Here is a 26,561-nt window from a genome sequence, read left to right on the forward strand (position 1 = left end):
CGCAAGAAATATTTTTTTTTTTTAAATTATTACACGAAAAATGATTTAATACAAGGGCAGAGTGTTACAGGCATGGCCCTTTAAGACTGTAGCCTCATGGGCGGTGTAGTCCGTGCTGCAGGGAGAACGTGTGGGACCGCCCCTCCCGCTGTGTGAGCGAGGGAGGGAGAAAAAAGTTAAGTAGAAAAGTACGAGCTGTCTCGGAGCAGAAACGGGAGCTGGAAGCATGTAAATATAATAATAACCACTGCAGCCAAACAGAGTGCCTGACATATGCTGACAAGCCCAGTTGTAAGTAAGCTATTAAGACTCGACTGTACACTGTGTTCGTGTTTTCCTCTGAAACAATAAGTTCCGTTGGAGCAGTCTTTCAACGCCTCTCTCTGTCTCTCGCTAGCAAAGTCGACCCAGACAACAAAGTAAAGCTAGTTTTCAGCTACGAGCCGACACGAACCCGACGTATTCGCCAGAGGTCCCTTTAGTATGGTTCGGAGCCGCGGACCTGGCCGAGGTAAGCATGTTGAGGGGTTGGCTGTGTTAGTTCAGTGACAGATTTATTTGGAAAGAAAACAATTTTCACTTGCAGTCGAAAACTAATGTGCACACTTATGCCTGCATTTTTATTTTGTTATATACAAACAAAATTGTAGCAAAAGTGCTTCCACGTGTTTGGCCAGAAAGAGCTGTTTATTTGGTAGTTCAGTGAAACTACTGTACTATACTGCTGAGTGACTGTCTTCTGCTCGTCAGATACATTTCATTGCCATGTTGACCCTGTGCTAACTTGCATATGACAAATGAAACTGAAAGGCTTCAGATAGTTAAGAGTGAGAAAAATATTGCGTTCATGTTTGCAGTTTTGTCTTGCTACACAATATTTGGAATTAAATAAAACAAACAAAACACTACATTTTAGGAAATATTAGACGGTGTTTTCGTGTTTGTACTACTTGGACACTAAAGTGGTCCTCCAATGAGATGACGGTGCCAGAAGTGGCCCGAGGCTCATTTGAGTTTGAGACCCCCGGTCTAGTATTAATAAAATGTATTTTAGCATATTTCATAATATCCTCCTAAACTTGGGGGGGGGGGGATAAGTAAACCTGGTGAATCACTAAACTCTCAGCTTCATTAGAATGGATCATTATGGGTAAATGTAATATAGAGGTCTCCATTTACTCCATAACACAATGATTTATTTGGTACATGTATACAAATCTATAATTATAATCTAAAACTAAACTGAGCGACTTTCAGTGACTTGTTCTAAAAAAAATCAACCTACAGTCATTTTACAGTCATCAGAAATATGAGTCTTGGTTTTCCTGCAGAACATTTCAGACTGAGCAGCCAATCCCAGTCAGAGAGAAGTGGATGTGACAGAAACACAGCAGAGAGAAGGACAGAAGGTCAGAGCTCTCAATTCAAGGAGCAAACACACAAAACAAGACGGGAAGAAATTTCAGAGGTTGGAAATACAAAAAGCAAATGAAGGACAAGCTGGTAAAAGGTGGATGATGAAATGGATAAAATAAAATGAAATAAAATGCAGTTGGTGGTCCGAAATGATGAGAAACTGTGACTGCAGTTTTTAATCTAACAATTGCTTGTGATGCTGTGTGTATTAATAATAGCAAATTATATAGGAACAATTTGCAGGAAAATGGAAAGTTCCTCACTCAGACTTTTTAAAACTCTTCTAGTTTTAAAAAGTTTGAAACATCAAGAACCCTGAACAGTTTTTATTCTCCTGCTGCAGGTTTGGAGGATGTTGTTTTATTCTTGTCACACAGTGGTGACAATTATTGTATAGATTATATTAATGGACCAACAGGTTTGATTACAGGAGCAGAGTGGTGTGTTTAAATGAGTCCAGAGGCAGGGATGCAAATTTAAAGAACCAGCTGGCTTTAGTGAACCGAACCACAGATTTGACAACCACAGGTTTATGCTACTACACACAATTATGAAAAAAAAAATTACAAAAACATTTTAATACATAAAACTACCAGCATAAAGACTTGGCCAAGTGTAAAAACTCCAAAACGCGTACAAAACACAACAGAAGTGCTCCAGGATGCTAGGGGGCAGTGTTGAGCATTTGTTACCTAGTGGCTACACAAGCCAGCAAGTACCAACGACCGGATTTGGTGTGTGGTAGTAACAGGTAAATGAACTTTTTTTTTTTTTAATTATTTGAATATATATGAGTGCTTGTGTATAAATACACAAACAATACACACATGCTTTCAGTTGTGTAATTTAAGTGATCTAGTAGCTCTGCTCTCTAAAAAGAGCCGGAAATCCCATCACTATTTGCTACTGGCTAAAATCTTCTGGTTCGTCGTGGTGTAAGTTGGAGCTATCATCATGTAAGGGCTCTTCTTTACCAGCTTTTCTCTTTACCCGTAAACCCTCTCTGTACACTGATAATCAGGTGGTTCTTAACACACTCAAGATCTGGTTTCAGTTTAGACGTCACTTTAATTTTGTAATGCCGTCTTCCTCGGGTCCTCTAAGCGACAACCATTTGTTTTCCGCTTCACTCTTGGACTCGACATTCTCAGTGTGGTGTGACAAGGGTATAAAACAGTTCAAACATTTATTTGTGGATGGTGTTTTCGATAGTTTTCCCAGCTTGTCTTCTCGTTACGATCTCCCTATCACCCATTTGTTTCGCTATTTTCAAATTTGAAATTTTGTTGCCAAGTGTTTCCCAAATTTTCCCCTCTTTACCTCCAGAACAGCAGTGGGAAACTACGCTATCATTTATTCCTCGTCACAGAGGAACCATTTCAAAACTCTATGATACTATCCTGTCTTTTAGTAACCACTCAAGTGTCCATGGGAAGGAGAACTAGGAATTCAAATACAGGAGGAGTCTTGGAGACAGGCTATAGTGAGGGTACGATCTTCCACCTCCTGTGCTCGTCTTGGACTTATTCCATTTAAGGTCTTACACAGGGCGCATTTCTCTAAGTCTAGACTTTCTGACTTGTATTTGGAAGTGGAAAACAAATGTGATAAATGCCACGGCTCTCCTTGTCACCTTAGCCACATGTTTTTCTGTCCTGAGCTGGAAGCTTTCTGGACTGGATATGTTCCTATTATATCAGCTGTTCTTGGAGTAACTCTTCATCCCTGTCCTCTGATTGCTATGTTCAGGATTCCTGATCGCTCAGGAATCCTCAGCTTTTCTAAGTATGTTTACTCAGGAAAATGAAGAAAGGTTCATTGTATTTCAGTAAGTGCAAGTTCTGTTTTGTTTTCTTTTTCTAATAAAAAAATTTCAAAAAGAGCTTCTTCACTGTTCAGCTGAGATAAGGTTCACACTTCTGCTGCACGATGACAAAGTTAAACACTCGTTAACACAAGTTTGGCAAATTATTTTTGCAACTATTGACCTAAAAATGCAACCAAGGAGTTTTTTTTATAACCATTTAAATGATTTACAGAACAATCAGCTGTTCTGCATCAAATACGATGCCACACAAATGAGTTTCTAAGAGACGGAGGAGCCCATCATAGCCTGACACCTGCAGAGGATCAATGTTATATCCCGTATGTCCAACCGAGTGATTTATGACCCCAATAAAATGATTGATGACATAGGAAGTAATAAAGCAAGTAATAAAACAGCAGTCACAAAAATATAATATTAATAATATTGTGATATTAATAAAGTTATATTTCATAACTCGTTAATTTTCAATAATTCCAAAAAATATGTGATCATGCAAAAGAACAACAAAATTTTTATCCAACTTTTGTTTTTTTATCCAAACAAAGTTTACTTTTGATGGCCACAAAAATGCCGTCTGTTTATGACGCGCCTGTGTGTTTGTGTGAAAATGTGTTAAACCACGGTGACGTCCTAGTTAAACTCGTGCTTTTGTAACAGTGAGTATGGCGAGAGACAGAGGCTGCATGCCCCAATGGAAAACTTTATTACATTTTATTTGCATTTGTTTAATCCGAACAGAATCAAAGTCACAAACTCTCATGATCTCAAACCCCCGAGCACAAGCTGACAGCGTCTCCCACCTAACCCCAAGCCTTAGCCAAGTTAACAGGGTTCTCCTGAAATCCCCCGTGTTCGTCCAAGCTCACAGCACTGACCCCCGTACCACAGCTTTCTAGGGTCTCCCCTCTACCCCCAAAACCTTATGCATGTTAACAGGGACCTCCCCTGAAAAACCCTTAGGCATCTTCACAGGATCCCTCTTCTCACATCCAGCGCTCGGGGTAAAATGACTCAGTCAGCTGGTTCAGGTGCAGCCGAGGGGAGGAGTCAGAGAAATCACCTGCCATCTCAGAGTCTGTTACTATGGTGACTGACTTGAGTTGAAGTTGGAGGACATTTCAATAACATCTTTGATGGATAAATGGCCACATGGTTTACATCACAGAACAAACTCTGATCTCTCTGCTTTCATCTCACTGATATCTGGAGAGAGAAACATCCTGATGACAGAAGGTGAACAAATTAGTTCCTCAACCTAGAAAAACATCGCTGCACCATTAACACTGTTGTCAAGTTAAACATCAGTGTGGTTGTTACTGAGGACCGAAACAGCCAACTTCTGATCCAACAAACAACTTTACAGATCCAGTTTCTCACAGGCAGATTCCGTCCTGACCTCCATTCCTACAAAGACCTTAAATAATAGTTATGTGATCGAACTATCGCAGGTGCTGAGCACTATTAATCTTCTCAAAAATAACAAATCAGCAGGAATGGACGGTCTAACTGAAGAGTTTTCTAAGGTTTTTGCTGCTGAGCTGGGCCTATTTTTGAGCAAAGTCTTGATGAGGGAAGTCTTCCCCCCACTATGACTCAGGGACCGCCCACTCTCATTCCCAAACCCAATAAAGACAGTTTACTTCCAGATAATTGGCGCCTATTTGCCTGCTCAATAAGGATTATAAGACTTTAGCTCTAATTTCAGCAAAGAGGCTCAAAACGGATTTCCCTCATAATGAACACAATCAGGTTTTATGGCTAACAGACAAATAACCCACAGTATCAGGTCAGTGCTGGACGTTTTAGACTGCTGTCAACTTTTTGATGACAGTGGCTTCATGTTATTTGTAGATCTTTATAAACACCAGTTCATTTTACAGTCCTTACATAAACTTGGCTTTTGTTCATCCACAGAGACTCTACAGAAACAGCTCAGTGACACTAACGGTGTCAGACAAGGATGGCCTGCTTCTCTGTACCTCTTTTTACCATTCGTCCAACTCTTAGCAGACCACATCAGATCTCATATGTGTCTCACTGCTGGACAGAAATCTGATCATCACTCAGCTGCCTGATGGTCCTGTTTTACTGATGAATGAATGACTTACATCTGAATATTAACGACTGTGAACTTATGGAAGGAATGTTCCAGTACAGCTATTTGTAATATACAAGTTAAATGATGTTGAATAATAATTACGAAGGATCAGCAAAGAAGGACATCCTTAAATCTGGAACCTATCCTCAGAGAGATCTCTCCTTAAGAGGAAGAGTTCTGCTCACCAAAGCAGAGGCAATCTCACCATGAACAATAGCAGCTCTGTGTCTGCATGTGGAGAAAAAACTGTAATGATGCTCTTTACCTTCCTGTGGAGAAATAAGACTCGTTATGTAGGGAAACCTGTTCTCACGAGTGTATATGCTAAAGGTGATCTAAACTGTACACATTTAACACATTTAAGATTTAAATATAACACATTAATTCAAACAGTACATTCAATGTGTTCATCACAAAACCGAAAAGCAATGAAAACTGTAGGAGCCTGCATGAGGTTCGAGCTCGCGCTGTAGTCTCTTATCGCCCCCTAGTGGTTAAACAATCCTGCTGTACTTCTACTGCACTTTGTAGATGATTAATTTAATTTTACTTATTTATCCTTAATGTTTCTTTTTCTCTCTTCTTCTCCACTAAAACAATTACAACATTCATGAGTCTCACTAAATATGGTAAAACTTGTGAACAAGATGTAAAAAAAAAGACTCAGACTTGAAGTTAACTCTGGAAGAGAGGAAAAGAAGAGAAAGTCAAAATCAGAGGACACCGGGCCACCCTCCAAAATAAAAGTATATCTCAGCAGGTTGAAATCAAGAAATAATAAGAACCAGTAAATAAAACTGAAAGATAAAAATGGAAAATAAAATAGAAGACTAAATAAAAATAAAATATATACAAAATGAACAAAAGTGGCGAAAATTCACACTCGAACAAGTAAATAAAAATAAACAGACTAAAAATGAAAAGATATCTTAATTAGATATGACTAATTAAGTCAAAAATATGCAAAAGTAAATTAATTGAATAAGAAAAATAGAAAACATAAAATTAGAACAGTAAAAAAAACCCAATTAAAATAAAAAATGGCAAATGAAATAGAACTAAAACATGAAATGAATAAAATAAAGATCCACAGTAGAGACCACAGTGGAATATAAATAAAGGAGCGTTCAGAAAGAAGCGGGATTTTCTGCGCAGCCGTACAGCGTTGCGCTCTGTGACGTGTAGTAGCGTGAGTGCGCCACAGGGTGGAGCTGTTCCCACACGGTGTGAGCGTGTCTGATGGACTTCCGGTGTTCGTGTGAAGCCGTGAGCTCAGGTTTCCTTTCAGAATAAAAGCACACACAAAGAGAGAAAACTGGGGTGCAGGACCACAGGTGTGACCCGCCCCTCCTCCCTCCACAGGTATAACGAGATAAACTGATGACAAGCGCAGTGACGTCAGACTGAAGCACGCTGACGTGTTTATGAAAGTTTCAGGCATAAAAACGTCACAGCGCGTGCGCCACTGCGGCTCCGTTGCTTTGATCCTTCAAACCTGTAAGTAAAATCAGAGAGTGCGCAGGCGCAGCGAGAGGATTCCCTGCTGCTCACCACGTGAGGTCGTTTCAGGAGAAAACCTGCGTTAAACTCATTACAAACAGGACGGCGAGTATTTACAAATTTTAAATAAATAAAATCAGTCTTTCAAACAGCAGCTCAGGATCTTCATTGATTATGAACACAAACATTCAGATCACAAAAGAATCGATTTAAATAAAAAAAACAATAAAAAAAAGCATCCTGAAGAAATTGTATCCTCACTCTTGCCTCCCTTTAGGGGGCGCCACAGTCCTGCTGCTCGGTGCAGATTAGCATCAGCTGGTTCAGTCCCACCTGATGGCCTCAGAAAGGTGCTTCATCACCAGCGTGTGACACAGAAACATCTCGTGATGGTGAAACCGTGAGCTCTCTCCAGACCTTCAAACTTTATTTAAAACATGCTGAAGCTTCCAGTGAGACTGTCGGGCCACAGTTCATCATCATTTCATTGTAAACCATCAGGTGCTCCTCACAATAGAATAGAATAGAATAGAATGCCTTTATTGTCACTATACAGCTGTACAATGAGATACAGAGCATCTCCTACTCAGTGAAAACATGCTGGGGGGGGGGGCACAGTTCTGCAGGACTACATGGATAGTATTAACAGAGGGAAAAGATATATATATGTAAAATGTACAAATATACAGGCCAGTTTAAAAAAAAGTGTGTGTGTGGGGAGGGGCTGTGTTATCGGTGCATGTGTGAGTTCAGGGTGGTTGTAGCTTTGGGGAAGAAACTGTTTTTGAGTCTGTGGGTCTTTGTGCTGATGCACCTACTCCTGAGGACACCAAGGAACCGGAAGGTGTGGACCCTCTCCACACACTCCCCCTTGATGTAAAGGGGGGCCAAGTCGGTGCTGTGCCTCCTGAAGTCAACAATGAGCTCTTTGGTTTTCTTAGTGTTCAGTGTCAGGTTGTTTTCTGAACACCAGGCTGCCAGCTTCGGGACTTCCTCTCTGTAGTCTGCCTCGTCTCCCTTTGAGATGAGTCCGACTACCGTGGTGTCATCAGCAAACTTGATGATGAGAGTGTTGTTGTGGGTCGAGCTGCAGTCGTGGGTGTAGAGAGAATACAAGAGGGGGCTCAGCACACAGCTCTGTGGGGAGCCGGTGCTCAGTATGCGGGTGGAGGAGAGATGAGGGCCGAGTCTTACAGTCTGGGGCCGGTTTGTAAGAAAGTCCTTTATCCAGGCACATGTGAGAGGAGGGAGGCCAAGAGTGACCAGTTTGGTGATGAGGATGTCCGGGATGATTGAAGGCTGAGCTGTAGTCCACGAAGAGCATTCGGACGTAGCTCTGCCGCTGCTCTAGGTGACTCAGCACAGTGTGGAGGGCTGTGGCGATGGCGTCTTCTGTGGATCTGTTTGCGCGGTATGCAAACTGGCGGGGGTCGAATTCTGGGGGGAGGTAATCCTTGATGTGCTGAAGGACTAGTCTCTCAAAGCATTTCATGATTACCGGTGTGAGGGCCACAGGGCGGTAATCATTCAGGCTGGAGATGGGAGACGTCTTTGGCACTGGGATGATTGTGGCTGATTTTAGACAGGACGGGATGGCTGCCTGATCCAGTGAGAGGTTGAAGATTCTGGTGAAGATGACGGTAAGCTGGTGGCCACACGCTTTTAGCACCTTCTCCGTCTGGACCGGCCGCCTTCCTGGGGTTCACTGCTAGAAGCACACGTCTGACATCGTGCTCTGTTACAGTGAGTGGAGCGGTGCAGGAACCAGGTGAGGGTGAGGATGGGAGCAGGGCTGAAGCAGATGAGTGTTGCTGTTGTGATGTTTCAAAGCGGGCGAAGAAGCTGTTTATTTCCTCTGCCAGCTGCACACTCAGATTTTCTGCTTTCACAGCCTCTGTGGTTGATGATGTCTTGCATTCCCTGCCACACCTCCTGTGTGTTGTTGCTGGACAGCTGGGACTCGATGTTTCTTTTGAGGTCTGTCTTGGCTTTTTTAATCCCCCTTTTCAGGTCAGCTCGAGCAGCCCTGTACAGAGCTCTGTCACCTGACCTGAAGGCGGCATCGCGGGCTTTGAGGAGTGAGCGGACCTCGCTGGTCATCCAGGGTTTTTGGTTTGGGAAAACCTGAATGCTTTTGTCCACAGTCACGTTTGCAGTACAGAACTTGATGTAGTCCAGTACTGATCCTGTGAAAGTTTCTAGGTCCTGGTGTTCAAATATGTCCCAGTCTGTCTCTGTGAAGCAGTCCTGTAGTTTGGAGAGAGCTTTTTCAGGCCAGGTCGTAACCGTCTTTGTGGTGGGCACTGCGCATGAGGGGGGTGTAGGCTGGGGAGAGCAGGAAGGAGAGGTGGTCGGACTGACCGAGGTGGGGGAGGGGTATGGCTCCTCATATGGAAAAGAAATAGTAAAAACATATGATTTACTCATGAAAGTGGCCACTTTCTCATTACTTTCATATATTGTTTTAGTAAGTATCTAAAACATACAAGTTTCATTATATAATTCTTCAAGGGATCTTATATGTGTTTTCACTCTTGTATGCTTTTCATACAAGTTTCATACAAGACAGATACAAACTTTATAAGATTTATATATATCTTTTCCATATGGCTCTTTATGCATGCTTGATGTTGGAGTAAACATGGTCTAGAGCGTTTTCTCCTCTGGTGGGACATTTGACACCAAACCTCCCTGTTGGTGTTTTTGGGGTGATACACTGTTTGTCAGTGTACGGCACCGTGAAGCTTCGTGTAAGCGAAGGAAGCTCGAGACGTTAAATCTGCTGCCGTCTGCCGGGATGATGAAGAAACGAGATGATGACCAAACACAGCCGTGAAACTCTCAGCTGCTTTCAGAGACACAAAATAAAGCTGCTGGGATAGCCCAGCCAATCAGCTCACCTGAATCCACCTGACACAAAGAATGAAGGTCAGAGTTCATAGACGGGCCCACACAAATAAACACAAAATGATTTGTAAATGTAAATTATAATTGTAATAAATAGGTAAATTAACAGGGCTCATGTCACGTGTTGTGATTTGATTACGATGTCTGTATTTGATTTTTAAGGCATTTTAATTTGTCCATTATTGGCAGTTTGTGTCCTCCATACATTTTCCCTCCTCGGGGCGGTCTCCATCTTGTTCTGTCTGAACTCTTTGTCTAACGTCACCAACAGACCGAATCAAAGAGTAAATACGATGGTCTGTTATTGGCAGATTTCCTGAAAAGAGGCGGGAGCAGAGTTTGTAGTGAGTGCTGATTGGCCGACGGGTCCGTCGGTCTGTGCTCGTGCGTGTGGCGTCTGTGGGTCAGGTTGATGGAGCGCTGTGGAGGAGAAACACGGTGAAGGTGCTGCCAGCAGCGGAAACTTTTCTGTGTGCCTCCGCTTCGCGTTTTTCCTTCGTCCCGCCTTTTTCGGCTCTTTTTCACTCACTTTACTTTCTTTCTTCAAACTTCACGGCGGTTTCTCCACTTTACGGTCCCAGTGGTGTCTCCCTGGCAACACGATCAACTGTCCTGCGAAGTTAGGGTCTGTGTTTTTACCTTCAGCGGAAAAAAACTGTTCGTTCACGCGCTGAGCTAACAGAACCGAGCCGGGACCGACGGGAGCGCGCGCAGAGGCTCTCCCAGTACTTTTTTCGTTCCGTTTCCGTTCGTGTGGCTCGGACCGGCTCTTCGTCGCGAGACAATAGTGAGGAAAAGAAAGAGAGAGGGAGCTCGCGCTGGTGGCGGGGAGGGTCGATGCCTCGCGGCGCTTTGTTCTGCCCGCTGTGGAGACCTCCCGCGTGCCCGCCGCGGATACCTGCCGATCGATCGGAGTATTGATGACCGAGCAGAGCCATGGACGTCACCCTCTCCGAGCTGCTAGGCGCGTTCATGGAGTCCCCCCTGGTGGTGTGGGTGAGTGCACGCGCGCACACACACAGCTGTGAGTTTTGGTGCCCACGCGCTGCACACGTCAGGTGTATCACACATACACACACACACACATTGATTTTGGGGAGTGAGCGGTTGGAGGAGCTTCTGGTTCGTGATTGTGGGACTTTCCAGGTGTTACACAGAAAAGTTCACGCACTGTTTTCCAGAGCACATTTTAATCAGAAAGAGTTTGAAGGACTTCCGGTCAGTCTGAGCTTCAGGGGTGGTTTGAGTTCCTGAAGGAGCTGCAGAGACCAGGAGAAGCTTCCGGATGTTTCACCTGAGCTCACCTCATCACACCTTTAACAGAAACACACAGAGCACAAGCCAAGCACTCAGCATCTCTGAGAATCCGCACAGACGGAGCAGATGTGCGCGTGGACCAGAACCAGGACCAGGATTGAAACCAGGAACAGAGCCAGGATCGTGATCAGGGTTGAGACCAGGAACAGGACCCAGAGCTGGACCTGGACCAGGGGTTCTTGCAAGGTTCAGGTGGATCGATGTACAGCTGCAGTTCGTGGATGTGAAGAAGCCCGCTGGCTGGCCTGGTGTCGGCCCATCAGCCAGTTTTCCCTGCATGAGCAGCGGATTCAGACTCTGCAGGAACCCTTGGATGTGTCGGTGAAAGTGTCCCTGTGTCACTTTCTCACCGTGTCACTTCCTGATCAGAGTTTCTGTCCAGCACAGACGGGCACAATGGTTGGCTGAGCCGGCGGGTCAACAGGAAATGAGGTCACAGGGAAGCAGGAACAGTCCGGTGGACCCAGACTGACTGTCGGAAATCTGCGGGGTGTCGTTAACACTAAAGCGTTTGCTCCTGCTATCCCAGAACATTCTTAAAGCAGAGGCAAATTTAAGTTGGACTACTTAATGTAGTCCCAAAAAAAACCCGGTTCATGGTGATTTTATTGCCGTGGTGATGATGTTCCTCTGATGGCTCCAGATGTTTGGACTGGAATCATCTCTGAAGCTTTTTGGAGGCAGGTCAGAGGCTGGGACGGCCAGCGGAGCTGTCAGCCGCTACTATCTGTGGCGCTTCCTGTTGAGCTGTCGGCTCAGCCAACCATTGTCCCGTGGGCGGAAACTCTGATCAGGAGGTGACACGGTGGGACTGTGGTTTGGCTTCCAGCAGAGCCTCAGTGAGCGCGTGTAGGGCGTTCCTCGCCATTACTCGAGTGAGTAATGCTTAAAAAAACATGGAATCCACTCATTCACGCCGGCTTGTCTCTGTGAGTCTGCACGCTGTCATTTAGACCCTGAGCCGCCTCTGCAGCTGAGGTCTGTGACATTAGAGCCACTGTTTAATGTGTCACAGCACCGTGACCTTTGACCCTGCTCAGCCTGGCTGCAGGCATAAGAATGTCTCAAACTGGAGAAGAAGAGAACAAACTGCTGTTTAGTACCAACGTGATCATAAGAGACTCCAGGAGAACAAAGCGCACGTCACCTGCTCGGGACGCCCGAATCACCAGGCATCTCCTCGGGCCCAGGCGGAGAGCTCGGCTCTGTAGATATGACCTAAACCCCGCCAGCCTCCACTTCCTGCTCACTGAGTCACATGGTCACATCCAATAACGAGTCTAATTATGACATTTGTGTTTTTCATTCTCCGTGTCCGAGCTGTTCTCCTCATTAAAAGTGAAACGATTTCCTCACAGTCAGAGGCTTTTATGACCATGGAGCTGGTTTCAGAGGCCCCTCCCCCCACACACATACCCCACATCTCCGCCACAGAAAGGTGGAGATTCACAGAGGAGCAGAGATGCCAAACTGCCGTCCTTCAGCCCGGTGTTTAGATTACAGCTGAGGATGATGATGATGATGTAAAGATGACAGGCAGCCTGAGAGCAGCGGCAGCACTGCCTGCCCAGGTGTGCCCAGGTGGTTCAAACATGGAAAATGGGAAAGATTTTATTTTTTATTCCTTGTTACTTGACTTGTTTTGGTGCTGGTGGAACGGCTCCTTTAAATGAGCCAGAAAAGCATAAAAGGGAGCAAAGTTTGAGCTCTTAAACTCAGACAGGTGTTGAGTTTATTTCAAACTCACCTCTGTGTTTCTCATAGTTTGGTTTTTAAATGTGAGATCTTTTAAAGCTGCAGACAGTTGATGTTCTGATTCTGTCCTCAGGTGCGGACGCTGGGCCCGCTGGGGTCAGGTGACGGCGCCGGCTCAGACGAGCGACTCAGCATGTTCATGGAGCTGGTGGACGGCGTCTTCCTGCACAAGATCATGACACACATGTAGGTGGCAGCGAGCGCGTTCATTTGCATGAGTCAGTCAAAACTGCCGAGTGTTTCTGGTGGTTTTTGCCCGTGCGTGTGTGTGTGTTTGCATGCGTGTGTCTGTGCGTGTGTGTGAGTACATAAGGGGGTAAGAGAGGTAATCCTGTGTTTCCTGTGTGTGTCTGTGCGAGTGTATTTGTGCAACCACATCCTGAGTTTCAGGTTCAGACTTCACAGCCAGATGTGCTGCTCGCCGCTGAAGCGCTTCACAGAGTTGTCGTCGTCTGCAGCCTCAGAGCACAGATCAGGTTAACTAGACTGAGGTCCAGGAATTAGACCGAGCCGTGTGTGATGGGCAGAGGCTTGTAGGCTGTGGACATTCAGGAGGAAGAGTAGAAGCATCGATCAGAGAGCAGGTGCAGCGCCTCAGCACGCCTCAGTGACTTGTACTGTCACTGCAGCCGTCACCAGCCGAGGCGCTCATGCAGGCTGATCCACTCGTTAGAAAACCCTGACAGGCTGAAGTCGTGGTTAAAGTTCGCTTATTGACAGCAGCTGCAGGAGCTGATTGCAGCCGTGACTGGAAGGAGAGACAGCACGGCTGCACACACTCTTTCAGACGAGCCCAGCTCACTTCTGACAGCATGTCCAGAGGTGGTGCAGCTGGGTGGTGTTATGTAATGATGGCAGAAAATCGACTTTTCAGTATCTGCCTTTCAAACCTCGAACATTTAGAGTCTTGTTTCCCCACAGAGCTGCAGGGAGGAGTGTGTTTGTGGGGCTGGTTACTGGGTTTACTGGTTTGTGTTTCTGGGATTTATTGAAATTAAAAAGAAAACAGCAGCAGACTCATCCTTCATGTGCTGATAATCCTCTGTGTGGGACGCCCCGCTGACCCGATCACACCACATGTTCATGTTAGTTATTGTTGTCGGTTATTGTCCTCAGGAACGACGATAATCGCACTATTGTTCTCCACGGCGAGGGTCGGCTGGGCCGAGGGGGGGCGGTCGGGGCTTCATGGGAAACTGGGTTACAGAGGAGCAGTGAGGAGTATGAAAGGAGACGTTAGAGAGTCGGAGGAGCCGTCGGCTGTTAAATCACTGAGTTCTCCACAGAAACCTGCAGCTAGTTTAACGAGGTCTGCGGAGCCGGCTGAGAGTCGAAGTGGAGATGGTTTAATGTCGTGGAAAAAATGAGCTCACGGTTCAGAGCGAGCTGCTGAGAGACGCCGGAGTCAGTGAGGTCGGAGCTTCAGTTATGAAAGAAGCTCGTTCCCCTCTTCGTTTATACCCCGAACGTGTCAGCGTGGATCGGCGCTGCTCGCTTCCAGCTCCTCGTTTTTATTCTCGGACTCTGTCAGAGCAGCTTTGCATGACTCACCGCTCAGAATAATCCTCCTTTATCTGATAGTGGCCCTCACAGCCTCTCACCACATCCTCTGTCGGAATCAAGCTCTTTTAGCCCCTCCCTCTTTAACAACATGTTCTTCTGATTAGCTGCCAGCAGGTGGGTGGGGCAGTTAGGCCCTCCTTGTGACATCATCCAGATCTAAGAGTGTAAAAGCTGTGATAAACAGCATGTTTGGAGCATTCTGCAGAGAGCCACCTCCTCATGTGACAGTTGGTCGGAGAAGTGTTTGTCCCACCTCTGCTGCACTCTGATTGGACGGCTGAGTGAGATGTGACCTTAAACTTCTTTTAAGGTGTCTGCCGCCTGACAGAGAGAGAGACAGTGGGTGGGACAGAGACCCCTGCAGAACGCTCCGTCTGAGTGACTGAAACACGACATTTAAATCAGCGTTTAATCAGTTACACCTGATTCTCTGTGAGGGTTTAATGAATAATCACATGTGAAGTCCTCGCTGCGCTGTGAGACCGGCCATCTTCACGCGTCACACTGACACGATGACAGCGACAGGAGGTCAGACGGATGGACAGCGGGACACGCCCCCTATTCACATGCTAATCAGGCTCCGTGCAGGGAAATGCCTGCGCCATGGTTACCCGAAACTTGTGTGTGTGTGTGAGATGATCTTTGTCCCAAACAGCCACAAACGTCAGCCTCAGCGCTCCTCTGGTGTGTTTATTTGTCTCCATAGCGACCCGAGCCCCACCAATCAGAGGCTGAACAAGAACGTGAACAATGATGTGTCGCTGCGCCTTCACAACCTGACAGTCCTCACCAGACATATCAGGACGTACTACCAGGTACACACACACACACACACACACACACACACACACACACAGTCCCAGCAGGAAGTGATGCAGGAAGTGCGTTTAGAGTGTTGACCTTTCAGCACTGCTTCATCGGTGTGCATGCTGTGGGAGACTGGCAGGTGAGGTTTACCTGTGTCAGAGCAGCAGTGGCTGAACGAGTACACGGTGTGTGTGTGTGTGTGTGTGTGTGTGTGTGTGTGTGTGTGTGTGTGTGTGTGTGAAGTACAGCCCTGCGTGCATGTTTGTGTGTTTTCTATAAATCAGAGATAAGCAGCTCAGATGGAGCTGATTTGGCTGAACAGCTTCACATCCTGCACGCATTCTTGCACACACACACACTCACACGCACACACACTTCCTGTGTGTCGTCTGGATTATGTGACTGTATTTTTTCCGAGAGCTGTTAACATTGTTGAAACTGAAGTTTATTTTTGATAGGGATGGGTATCGTTTAGGTTTTATCCGATACCGGTGCCAAATCGGTACTTTTGAAACGGTGCCGGTGCTCAAACGGTGCTCAAAGAATGGAGAACACAAAATTGGTCCAAAAACCTCTCACGTTCAGCTGGTTTTTTGTAAAAAGATAACAATGTTAGCCTTTTCTGCAGCTGTGGGGCATATATGGTATCACTCTTGGCTGGAAGCAGTGCTTAAACAATGGAAAAAACACAAACTTTGTCCTAAACCTCTCATGTTTAACTGTTTTCCACTTTTTCTTTGGTCATTTTAGCCTTTTTGGCCAGGGTGAAGTTAGTATCTGCCATCAAACAAGAAGACAGCTGCATGTAGCTATGATGATGTTTGCTAGTTCACCTTACATGCATTAATGTAATAACGTGGTTAGCCTACTCAACTTAAATTGCACCCGAACAACATTAAGCTACTCGCGCAGAGAAGAACGGCTGCTGCTGCTGCCATCATCATCCGTCATCACTACATCACTACACTGGCAGGGCTAGGAGCCAGGACTCTCCTCTTCGTGTTTTTGGGGGATGTTGCTAACTCCGGGTCCGATAAGAGGCAACCCACCCGCAGTAGATGCGCTCGGTGTGAGGTCTCGCAGCAAGCTATCAAATACGGCGCATTTCTCGGCTTTTTAAAAAAATGCTATGCGTCGCCAGGTGTTTCATCGGATTTGAGGAGTTACCTCCTTTGACAGTATCACAGTATCAGCTTAAAGCACTTGTTGCAGGCTGCTGAGTTTGCATATTTTGCTGTGAAGTACAGCCAGACTTTTGACTGCTTCGCCTTGGACATTTTTAATCTGTAGCTCTGCTCTAACAGAACGTACGTACCTGGCCCCGCCTACTATCCTCGGAAACGTAAAATGATTGGCTAGAAGTGTATCACAGCTCAGGAAAAAAAAAGCACCGAAATAAAGCACCGAAATGTGCGCTGCTTTTCGGACTGGTTACTACCGTTTATGTCAGAACCGGTGCCATGACACCGGTACCCATCCCTAATTTTTGAGTTTCTGCTTTTATTACAGAGGATTGTTGTCTGTGTGTGTCTGTGTGTGCATGAGGCCTTCAGTTGCTCGCCTATGAAAACAATGCAGAATAAGCGACTGCAGCAGGTCTGTAATGATTTGATTCCTGGCCTTCGTGACTCGTTCATCCCGTGGCTCATCACAGGAAGTGGAAGCACCTGTGTGACTGCAGACCTGCTAAAATAACTTCTGCCAGGAAGCAGCAGACACGTTTGCATCCTACAGGCTCCAAACCTCTTTTGGCTCCTGTGGAGGGACCACGGTGTTCCCAAACCAGCAGAGAGATCTCTCCAGCTGACCCAGGGTCTGCCCCGGGGCATCCTAAAGAAAGGAGCAGGAAGTGCTGTCAGGTCCTGAAAGCTCTGAGCCAGAAAGCCTCTGCTAGGTAACAGTCAGGTTTCAGGTCCTCCAGTGTTAAATATAATACAGCTGGAACTGATTGTTGGGAGTTTGTCATGAGCACACATGCATCATCTGCATACGCTGATGTCTCCGGCTGTGACCTGCAGGTCTGCGGGTGACGGCGCCCCTGTTTGTCCTTTTTCAGACTGAAGCTGCTGATGGAAACGTTACTGTTGGTCTATCTTTAGCAGCTGGCTGAACACAAAGAGGCGGTTTGTGAAACAGCTGCGATCGTGGCTCAAGAGTTGGGTGTTTGTCTTGTAATCAGAAGGTTGCTGGTTCGAGCCCCGGCTTGGACAGTCTCAGTCGTTGTGTCCTTGGGCAAGACACTTCACCCGTTGCCTACTGGTGGTGGTCAGAGGGCCCGGTGGCGCCAGTGTCCGGCAGCCTCGCCTCTGTCAGGGTGGCTGTGGCTACAATGTAGCTGCCATAACCAGTGTGTGGATGTGAGTGAATGGGTGGATGACTTGATATGTGAAGCGCTTTGGGGTCCTTGGGGACTAGTAAAGCGCTATATATGGCCATTTACCATTTACAGCTGCGACTGAGCGATCAGAGCTCCTCGTTTTCATACAGCCAAGCTTACTGAGGATCAGCTTCCATCGTTCTGTGTGACACACACGGAGGTATGGGAGGCTCCACATACAGTGAAGTGTCCCATCGATGATGCCCTCCTGCAGCGGCTGCAGGTGCTGTTTGAAGGGTCTGGGTCCGGTCTGGGTCTCTGGCCGGTCTTAGATGCTAATGGGTGTTTAGGATGAGCTGATGTTTGCAGTGATCGTGCTGTGCGACCTCTATCTGTCCACAGGAAGTGTTTCAGATGGAGGTCAATGGACTTTAATGAGTTTTAATAAAGTTTTGGTGTTTGAATAGGGAATGACCACGAAGAGGCCACACCCCCGACAGACACTTTACTTTTATTCTGAGATGGATTTCATTTTTAACTTTGTGCTAATTGGACCGTTTATGAAGTTGTGTCTGGATCTGTGCGCTCTTTGTGACCTCAGCAGTTCTACTTCCTGTAAGGAGAAAACAGCGATGGAGGTGTGGCCACGGTCATCTGCTGGTCTTTGGGTCCAGGCTAATAAACGAGGCCTGAGACACTTCAAAGCTGTCATACGATTTCTGTTCCCTTTAAACAGCTGAAGGAAGAAAAACAGAACATTTACTGAGTAAATGAAACGAAACCCACAAAAACACGACAAAATAATGATGAATGAATCCAATCCTATAAAAACAGTTTGGTGTGTGTGCTTGTGCGTGTGTGTCTGTGTGTGCGTGTGTGCATGTCTGTGTCTGTGTGTGTCTGTGTGTGTGTCTTTGGGCAGGACAGAGTTAATCTGCTGTCTTTTCAAACATCTTTTAAAAATCTGAGCACAAACACTCCTCGGATGATAATATGAAGTCAACAAGCTTTAGAGAGCAGGATCAGCTGCAGCACACGGACACACAAACACACACACAAACACGCACGCGCACACACCTCCAGCTGTTCGTGCGGAGCTGGGCGTCGGCTTTGTCCTAATTAGATGAAGTCCCAGCAGATGCAGACTGGCCTGCTGAGGTGTGTGTGTGTGTGTGTGTGTGTGTGTGTGTGTGTGTGTGTGTGTGGCTCAGTAAGCTGATATCTGGAGCTCTGTTGTGTCTTTGCTGGTTCTCTGCCTGACTGTGTCCACAGTTATTGATCTGTTTATCAATAAAAAATGAATCAGTGAAATTACAAAGACGACTCTTTGTGTCTGAAACTGGTTCAAAGGTTAAAGGTCCTCTCATCCTGAGAGGTCATTTATGTACAGGTGACCTCCTCGCAGTCAGCTGATCTATATAATGTGCTCTAACTTCATTTCACGAGGCCTTGTGTGTTCAGCAGATCTCTGAGTTTCTCAGGGCTGAAACATGCAGACTAAAGGCCGGCTCGTCTGTCCCAGAGCCTGGGTCGCCTGGGTCACCTGTAGCAGTTTGATGTCTGTGACGTAGAGTAGAAAGCAGCTGCTCCCTGATCTTTGATCTGTTTCTGATCATTCGCTACAGGAAACCTCACAAAGTGCATTCTGGGTAAAGTTTAAAGCCTCGTATCAGCCTGTGGGAGAGGTGTGTGCTCAGAGCGAGTGGGAGCACATGAAAGGTCTCCTTTTACCTGCATCCACAGACCAGGATCATCTTCATCTCCTTCTGGCTCAAAATAATTTCCAGCATCAGAATCAACACTGTGAATGCAGCTAGTGTCTGTGAAAAGGAGGAACCGATCACAGGGATCAATCACCTGATCAGGAGCTGAATCAGCTCTGCTCTGTTTTTATGAGAAACATGTACACAGACTGTTTATTATGTACAGGAGAGCGCGTTTCTATAACTCACCTGCATTGTTAGGGGCGTGGCCTCTGACAGGTAGCTGCTAACTGAACCTCTGGACTGTGTTTGTGCTGCTGTGGAGTTTCCTGTGTGCGATGTGATCACATCGGCTTTATTAATGTTTTACGTGGTCTGAGGTCAGAGTCCATCCTAAGTTTGGCCCTCAGCCTAGTTTCAAAGGTCACGACCTGTAAACAGCCGGTGGCAGAGCGTGACGCCTCTGAAGTGTGAGGCTGCGGTGGCAGAAGTTTTAATTCTTCTGCAGTAACGCAAGCAGCCCTCCTCCCCCTCCTCCTCTCTCACTTTACCCTCCTCGGTTACCGTGGGAACTCCAGAACAAAGGCCTCAGCCTACAGTCTGGCATGTTTGGAACTCCATATCCTCTGCCCTACTTTATACACACACACACACACACAGCTTTTCCTGACAGTAACAATAAAACACTGACAAAGTGTCTGAGCATGCTGGGTGTGTGTGTGTGTGTGTCTGTGTGTGTGTGTCTGTGTGTGTGTGTGTGTGTGTGTGTGTGTAAGGTCAGACTGCAGGGTAACCAGAGGGCAGTTTCTGATTGTTGTCTACTTTTGTGTGCGCGCTGTATGTGTTTTGGTAATTTGTGTGTTTGTGTTTTCTCAGACTGTCATCTGGTGAGAGACACTGCTCACGTTAACGTGTGAAAACAAACAAAAGTCGCTTTTTTCTTTGTTTACCTCCAGCGAGTATGGAGGACCAAAACTGCCAACTTAAAAATCATCAGTTTAAAATTAAACAAAAATGCTAAAAGTTAAAAACTCAGTAAGTGAACAAAGATTCCAGTAAATATAAAAAAATGTAAATATTTTATTTTAAAATGATATTTATGTTAAATTTAATCATTTATGCAGTATTTTTAATTTAATTTTGAAAAACTTGTTTTTGAATAAATCTATCAAATATAAGAAATATTATTACTAATATTTTAAGGTTCTTTATGAAACTTGTTATTTTTTTACTCGTTTTTTATTATGTATAAACTTTTTTCAACAGTTTTTTCTATTGCTTTTATCTATCTTGTGTTTGTGCGTTTGTCTCAGGTGAGGTTTACCTGTGTCAGAGCAGCAGTGGCTGAACGAGGACACGGAGTGTGTGTGTGTGTGTGTGTGTGTCTTCTCACTGTGTTTCCTTTTTACATTTGCTCGTTATTTTTCTGTTTCACTATGCAAATGATGGGCGTCACTCGAAGCGTGTCATGAGCTCAAAGAATAAACTTATAAATAAAAGAAAACTACATTTAAATGGAAAAAGAAAAAATGTTAAATTTAATGAAATAAATAATTTGTGTGTGTGTGTGTATACATATATATATATATATATATATATATATATATATATATATATATATATATATATATATATATATATATAAATAAATAAAATAATGGATGATGTATTAAATGGCTGCATTTTAGGTTTTTTGGGCTGATTATTTATTTTTAACTGTATGTTTTGGTCCTCCGTACAGTAACCCTGCCATAAAGTGTTTCAGTGACGTAAGCTGAAGCATTTAATTTGTTCCTGGTGAGAAACAAGCGAATTAATCAGACTAATTTTTACCTCTTTTTCTCCTGTCAGATTAATCAGATTAATTTTAGTATTTTATAGTGACGCTGCGTTTAAATGACAGCCTGAGGAAACGGACTTCTGAGCTTCACAGGAGTGTGCAGACAGTTTCGGGTCGTCGTTAGAAATGAGCTGTGATGCTGTGTTACTGTTGTAAACCGACTGTCGCTCTCAGAGTTTTGTTTGAGGAGGTCTCCTTTGTCCTCGAGGTTAAACTTCACGCTCTGCTGAGCTTCGCCCAGTCTTTGCGGTCGCGCTGCAGCGTCTGATGGTGGTTTTCTTTCTTCAGTTTCTGTAGTAAACTTGTTCTGCAGCTCCAGCAGCACTGACACTTTGTGGAGCTTTTATTTTCCGCTGCATCGAGCACTTTTTCCGTCCTGCTGAGGTCTGTGGCCTGACGTCAGCCCGCGGACTCTGCTGGCACGTTTCATTGAAGTCTGGTCTGCACTTCGCATTTTAAATTGGTGAGAATTTGTTGGAACGCAGACGCCGGCGGCCCGGGAGAAGTCGGCTCTCTCATTGGCAGCCACAGTTTCATTGATCTGGGATTAGAAACGTGAGCCCAGTGTGTCAGCGGGCCGAGGATTGAGGCCTGTTAAATGGGTCAGTGCTGCCGGCAGCATCGATCTCATCTCAGAGATCCTGCTGGGGACGAGATCGTGATTCGAGTTAAAACTCTCACGGCTGAAACGCTTCAATCAGACTGCAGCCAAGCTGTGTTTGTGTTTTTATTCATTTGTGTATTTAACGGCGACGATGCTTTGAGCTGGATGTAGGATCAGCCAGCACGACTAACTTGCAGATTTGTTCCTGGTGTAACTTGTAAGCTTGAGCTTCATGAAAACAGACAAAAGGAAAACTTGTGTGTGTGTGTGTGTGTGTGTGTGTGTGTGTGTGTGTGTGTGTGTGTGTGTGTGTGTGTGTGTGTGTGTGTGAGAGTCGGTGAGTCTGTCACATTCAGGATAAAGACAGAAGCTCACGCTGCTGACAGACAGATGGTGGCCAGGACACATGTTTTATTCATGCTGTAGAGTGTGTGAGTGTGTGTGTGTGTGTCTGAGAGAGAGAGCAGGCAGCCTGGTTGGCTCTCATGTTACCTGTACAGACCAGTGTAACATTACCTGCAGGCACCTCAACGCTATAGCACAGCTGACTGTGTGTGTGTGTGTGTGTGTGTGTTCATGGTAAAATGCAGTCCTGCAGACACCTACTGTACCTCTGGTCATTATCAGCTCAGCTTACCTGTGGTGTGCGTCAAACTCAGATAAACCTCCCCCTGACCCCTGGTGACCCCAAAGTCCTAGCTGTTGATTTAAACAGTGATCTTAAATTTGGAGGTCACTGAGACACTTCCTGTCTGTACTGTGCCGTCTCGCCACAGACGTTGACCAGGCCGGTCACTGATAACAAACATAACTCGACCCCGAGCGACGCTACATGTGATGATGTCGTTAATCAGTGATGCACATTCCTGACCAAAAGTACAAGAACGAACTTTTCTCTGGAAGCTCAGAGACACCTCAGACTGTCTCTGCCACAGATGTGGAGTCATGTGACCTGCTGTTTATTTGTTTTAAAGAGGTTTCTTCCTGGAAATGTTGTCTCTCTCCACGCTGTACTGTCGAGCGCCTGGCAGCCATGTTTTCTTCTTCTTCTGTTGTAGCTGCCTGCTGTCCCGTCACACCGCGCATCGACAGACTCCACCTGCAGACCATCTCGATCGTCTCCTTTACTGAAACCAAAGTTGGAGCTGATTGCAGGGGCACGGGAACCTTTCTGAATTTCCCGTGCACTTCATCTCCTCCATGTGCTTCTGCAACAGCTGCAGGTTCTGGTTCTGGTCTAGGATCTGTGGACCAGAACCAGGACCAACGTATCAGCTGCAGGCCGACGTGTGAACATGGAAATGCTCAGTTCCTTCTTTCAGAGCTGCAGGCGTGAAAACGGCTCAGAGCATCAAGATAAACGATTCAAACTTTGTAAACTTGGCTTTAATTTTCCACTTTTCCTGAAACGTTGGTGGATTTTAGGCTCAGCTCTGACACGTTCCCGCACACGCTGAGCTGGGGTCACATGGCAGGGTGGGGTCTGCTTTGTGCCATCAGTGCCAGGCTGTGGATAAATACGAGTGTGTGTGTGTGTGTGTGTGTGTGTGTGTGTGTGTGTGTGTGTGTGTGTGAGAGACACCGGGCAGGTTTGGATGGATTGCTGCTGACAGCCACTTCCCTCCTCCTGTAAACACTCCGATCAGGACGTTTCCCTCTCAGCCCTCCTCTGACCTGATGAAGGCCCACCTCCTCTGCTCTGCTTTGAAAAGTGTTCATATTAAATCTGTGTGTGTGTGTGGGATAGTGTTCTGGAATGGAAAGCATTCCCTCCTCGTGGGCTTTTTATTTCCTGACACACACTTTGTCAGCAGCAGGGTGTTTCCTGTTGGCTGACTACACACACACACACACACACACACACACACAGGTGTGTGTTTCTTCTGATTTCATGAAGCACAAACCGAGTGACTGAAGCTTGTACCTGTGAATGAAGCTGGTCCTCTTAGGCACACTGGATCACACATTAGCCTCTGCAGGACTCACTGACATGTTAATATTTATAAAACGCAGAAATATTAACACCTTTATTTTGGCGGTGGGAACATGTGAAAGGTCTGAACGTGGATCATTGAACGCCTCATTGCTAAGCACGCTTTGTTTCCTGATGTGATGTCATCATCGTCACTGTAATGACACTTTTCCTTCTTCGCTCGGTCACAGGACATGCTGCAGCAGCTGATCGTCATGCCGCTGCCCAACATCCTCTGCATCGCCAAGGACCCGATATCAGGTAACGCTTACGTCGACACACCTCCACAGGTGAATGTACCTCCACACTAGAGCTGGGCGATAGAACGATAACGATATGTATCGCGATATAACTTTTTCTCGATAGAAAAATTTAACTATCGCGATAGACCTCGCCACACAAAAAAAAAAACCAGCCAATCCAATTACGTAATGCAGAGCTGAACCAATCACAGCTGCAGCGTCACGTCACGTGACTTGTTACGTACAGCACAAGTGCCAAGCCGCACATGTGTATTTGTTTGGGAAGCAGCCAGCCACCGTGCCGCCCGGGTAATGGAGGAAATGAGTGTGGCGGCTAGAAAAATCAACCGAGCGTGACCGAAGAGAAAACAGATGATGGTTCCAATGCCGGAGAGATGGTCGAACGGAAGAGCCATAGAAGTTCCGTAGTGTGAAGGTATTTCGGCTATTTCAAGTCTGACAAAAAACAGAGTAGCGTGCACTGTAAATTGTGCCGAAAGCAAGTCTGGAAATACAATAAACTGGTGCATGCGCTACGTCCACACGTACCCGGGTATTTTTGAAAACGCAGATTTTTCTATGCGTTTGTGCCTTTCGTCTACACGTAAACGGCGGTTTTGGTCACTGAAAACGAAGATTTTTGAAAACTCCGTTTTTGCATTTACGTGTGGACTAGAAAAACTGAGAAAACGCAGCGTCAAAGGTGTGCGCATTTTTTGACGTCACACTGTGCGCCACGTTATTGTTTCGGTGAAATGAATTTCTACAATACTGTTACTGTTAATTCTACTCTCTGCAGTGTTTAAATGCTTTACATATACACACAGTTACTGTCCCTCCACACATACGACTCGGTTCTGCTTCTATGCCCCAGCTTTGTTTACTTTTTCCCACCGAGGCTTCTAGACTTCTGATTGGCCAACATTTCTGCACGGTTAGGAATCTAGCGCCACCTGCTGCTTTGGCATGTTCATAGCAGCGTTTTCCTTCATTTCTGCCTTTATGTGTGGACGGGATTATTTTTTAAAATGAAAACGGAAAATCTCCGTTTTCAAAAATACCCGTGTACGTGTGGACGTAGCCTCAGTCTCTGACTGGAAGCGCTAATTCGTCATTCGGCTTTTGTCAGACTAAAGTAACTGTTAAAACTGTTTGAAAAGCTCAGCTATACAACAAGGAGAGATTGAGAATTTCCTTTTAGTTCTCAGTTTATTTGATATTGACAAAAGTTAGTCAGTTTTGTCTGTTCTTCTGTAAAACAAGCCAAGATTTATTTTTATAATTAATAATTTCTAAGTGGAATTGACAATTTAGTCTGTTTCGTTTGTTCTGTTTTGAAACTTAAACGCTTTAGCGGCTGCCTTTTGTGTAGTTTGCAATATTTGCCTTTATTTATCTGAAAAAGTCTCATGTTCCTTAAGTACATCTACCCTGTTGAACTTATTATGGGAAATAAATATTTAAATCAAAACAAGCTGCTGATTATTTCACATTTTACTTGTGAGCAACGGCACATTTAAATCTTACAAATATAGTTATTTGGCTTATATCGTGATAGATATCGTTATCGCCTGAAATGAAAAAAACATATCGTGATATGAAAAAATCTTATATCGCCCAGCTCTACTCCACACGCTGATCAAAGCGCCCGACCAGCGCAGTGAAGATAAACTGCAGTCAGTCCAGTTAGGATCAGAAAACACATGAGTCCATCTCATCTGCGCAGGTGCAGCAGGCGGTGCTCATCCCTTCAAACTTTGTCCCAGCTGTTAGAACGAGACCGCCCGCTGCTCCGGGGCGGCTCGTCCATACGCGCCACCCGTACAGTGTCCTCGCAGTGAGGAGAGCTGAGACGCTCGAACGCACTGAGCGTCTGTGCACAGAGATCAGCTGATCACACACCTGAGGCCAGGCTGTGCTGACAGGTGCAGACGGTTTCATTAGACACACTCATCAAGTCCAGGGGTCCCAAATTCTGGAGGTTTCCTGGGAAAACGTGTGTGTGTGACAGAGTTGTGTAGCTTTCGTGCTTTAAGCCTCGTCTTTACAGACTTTATCAGCCCTTCGCTTTGCTGAAGATGCAGGATTTAAACCAGTGTGTGTGATTGAAAAGTGGTTTGTATTTATTTCTCAGATGTTCTCAGAGGTCGGACGGCGTGACTGCCGCATCTCGCTGCTGCTGTGGCGTGACATCATGGCGCCGTGTATCGAGCCGTGGCATGACTGTAACCACGAGTTTCTCTGTTTTGTTCCCTCAGCAAAGAGCATGGAGGAACTGAAGAGGCTTTTGTTGCTGATTCTGGGCTGTGCTGTGCAGGTAACACACACACACACACACACACACACACACACACACACACACACTGCCTCTCCCAGGAATCGTGTTTGTGTGTGTGTCGTTTTGCATGTCTGAGCACAGCCGTCTCTTCGTGTTCCTGCTGACGAGGGCTGGACTGGATGTGGGCGGGGCTTCTCGCTCTTTTAAACACCAGTCAATTGTTTTTCTGTTAACCCCGTGGATCCTGATCACAGTCAGGTTATTTAGCGTGTTGCTGGAAGCTGCTCCTCCCTGGAAGTGATTTATCCAGATGTATCGAGCTGAGTTTACCTGTGCTGACAGGTGGGCTCGGTCTGTTCAGCTCTCCCATCCCTCTGAATGCAGCGACCTCGTCTTCTTCTCACCTCTCTTTGT

The 26,561-nt window shown here is 45.7% G+C and overlaps 1 protein-coding gene across 5 annotated transcripts in view; it reads left to right on the forward strand.

The window, feature by feature from the left end:
* Nucleotides 1-194: 194 nt before the first annotated feature.
* Nucleotides 195-26,561, forward strand: part of ccdc88c (coiled-coil and HOOK domain protein 88C) — a 59,742-nt gene continuing 33,375 nt past the window's right edge. For 3 of the 5 annotated variants that reach the window (XM_085257198.1, XM_085257200.1, XM_085257203.1), the window contains exons 1-6: nt 195-291; nt 398-511; nt 12,895-13,007; nt 15,091-15,199; nt 23,819-23,888; nt 26,128-26,186. In XM_085257198.1, the coding sequence (XP_085113324.1) occupies nt 274-291; nt 398-511; nt 12,895-13,007; nt 15,091-15,199; nt 23,819-23,888; nt 26,128-26,186 (483 nt within the window). In that variant the 5' untranslated portion in view covers nt 195-273. Of the gene's footprint in view, nt 292-397; nt 512-10,103; nt 10,746-12,894; nt 13,008-15,090; nt 15,200-21,070; nt 21,515-23,818; nt 23,889-26,127; nt 26,187-26,561 lie in introns of those variants that run through there. The other 2 variants (XM_085257201.1, XM_085257202.1) reach the window with 2 other exon arrangements.

The sequence above is a fragment of the Mchenga conophoros genome, linkage group LG19 (assembly GCF_057382185.1).
Source record: "Mchenga conophoros isolate Kocher_MC1m ecotype Shallow Benthic linkage group LG19, M_conophoros_male_GT1.1, whole genome shotgun sequence".
In the NCBI taxonomy this organism is placed as follows: Eukaryota; Metazoa; Chordata; class Actinopteri; order Cichliformes; family Cichlidae; genus Mchenga; species Mchenga conophoros.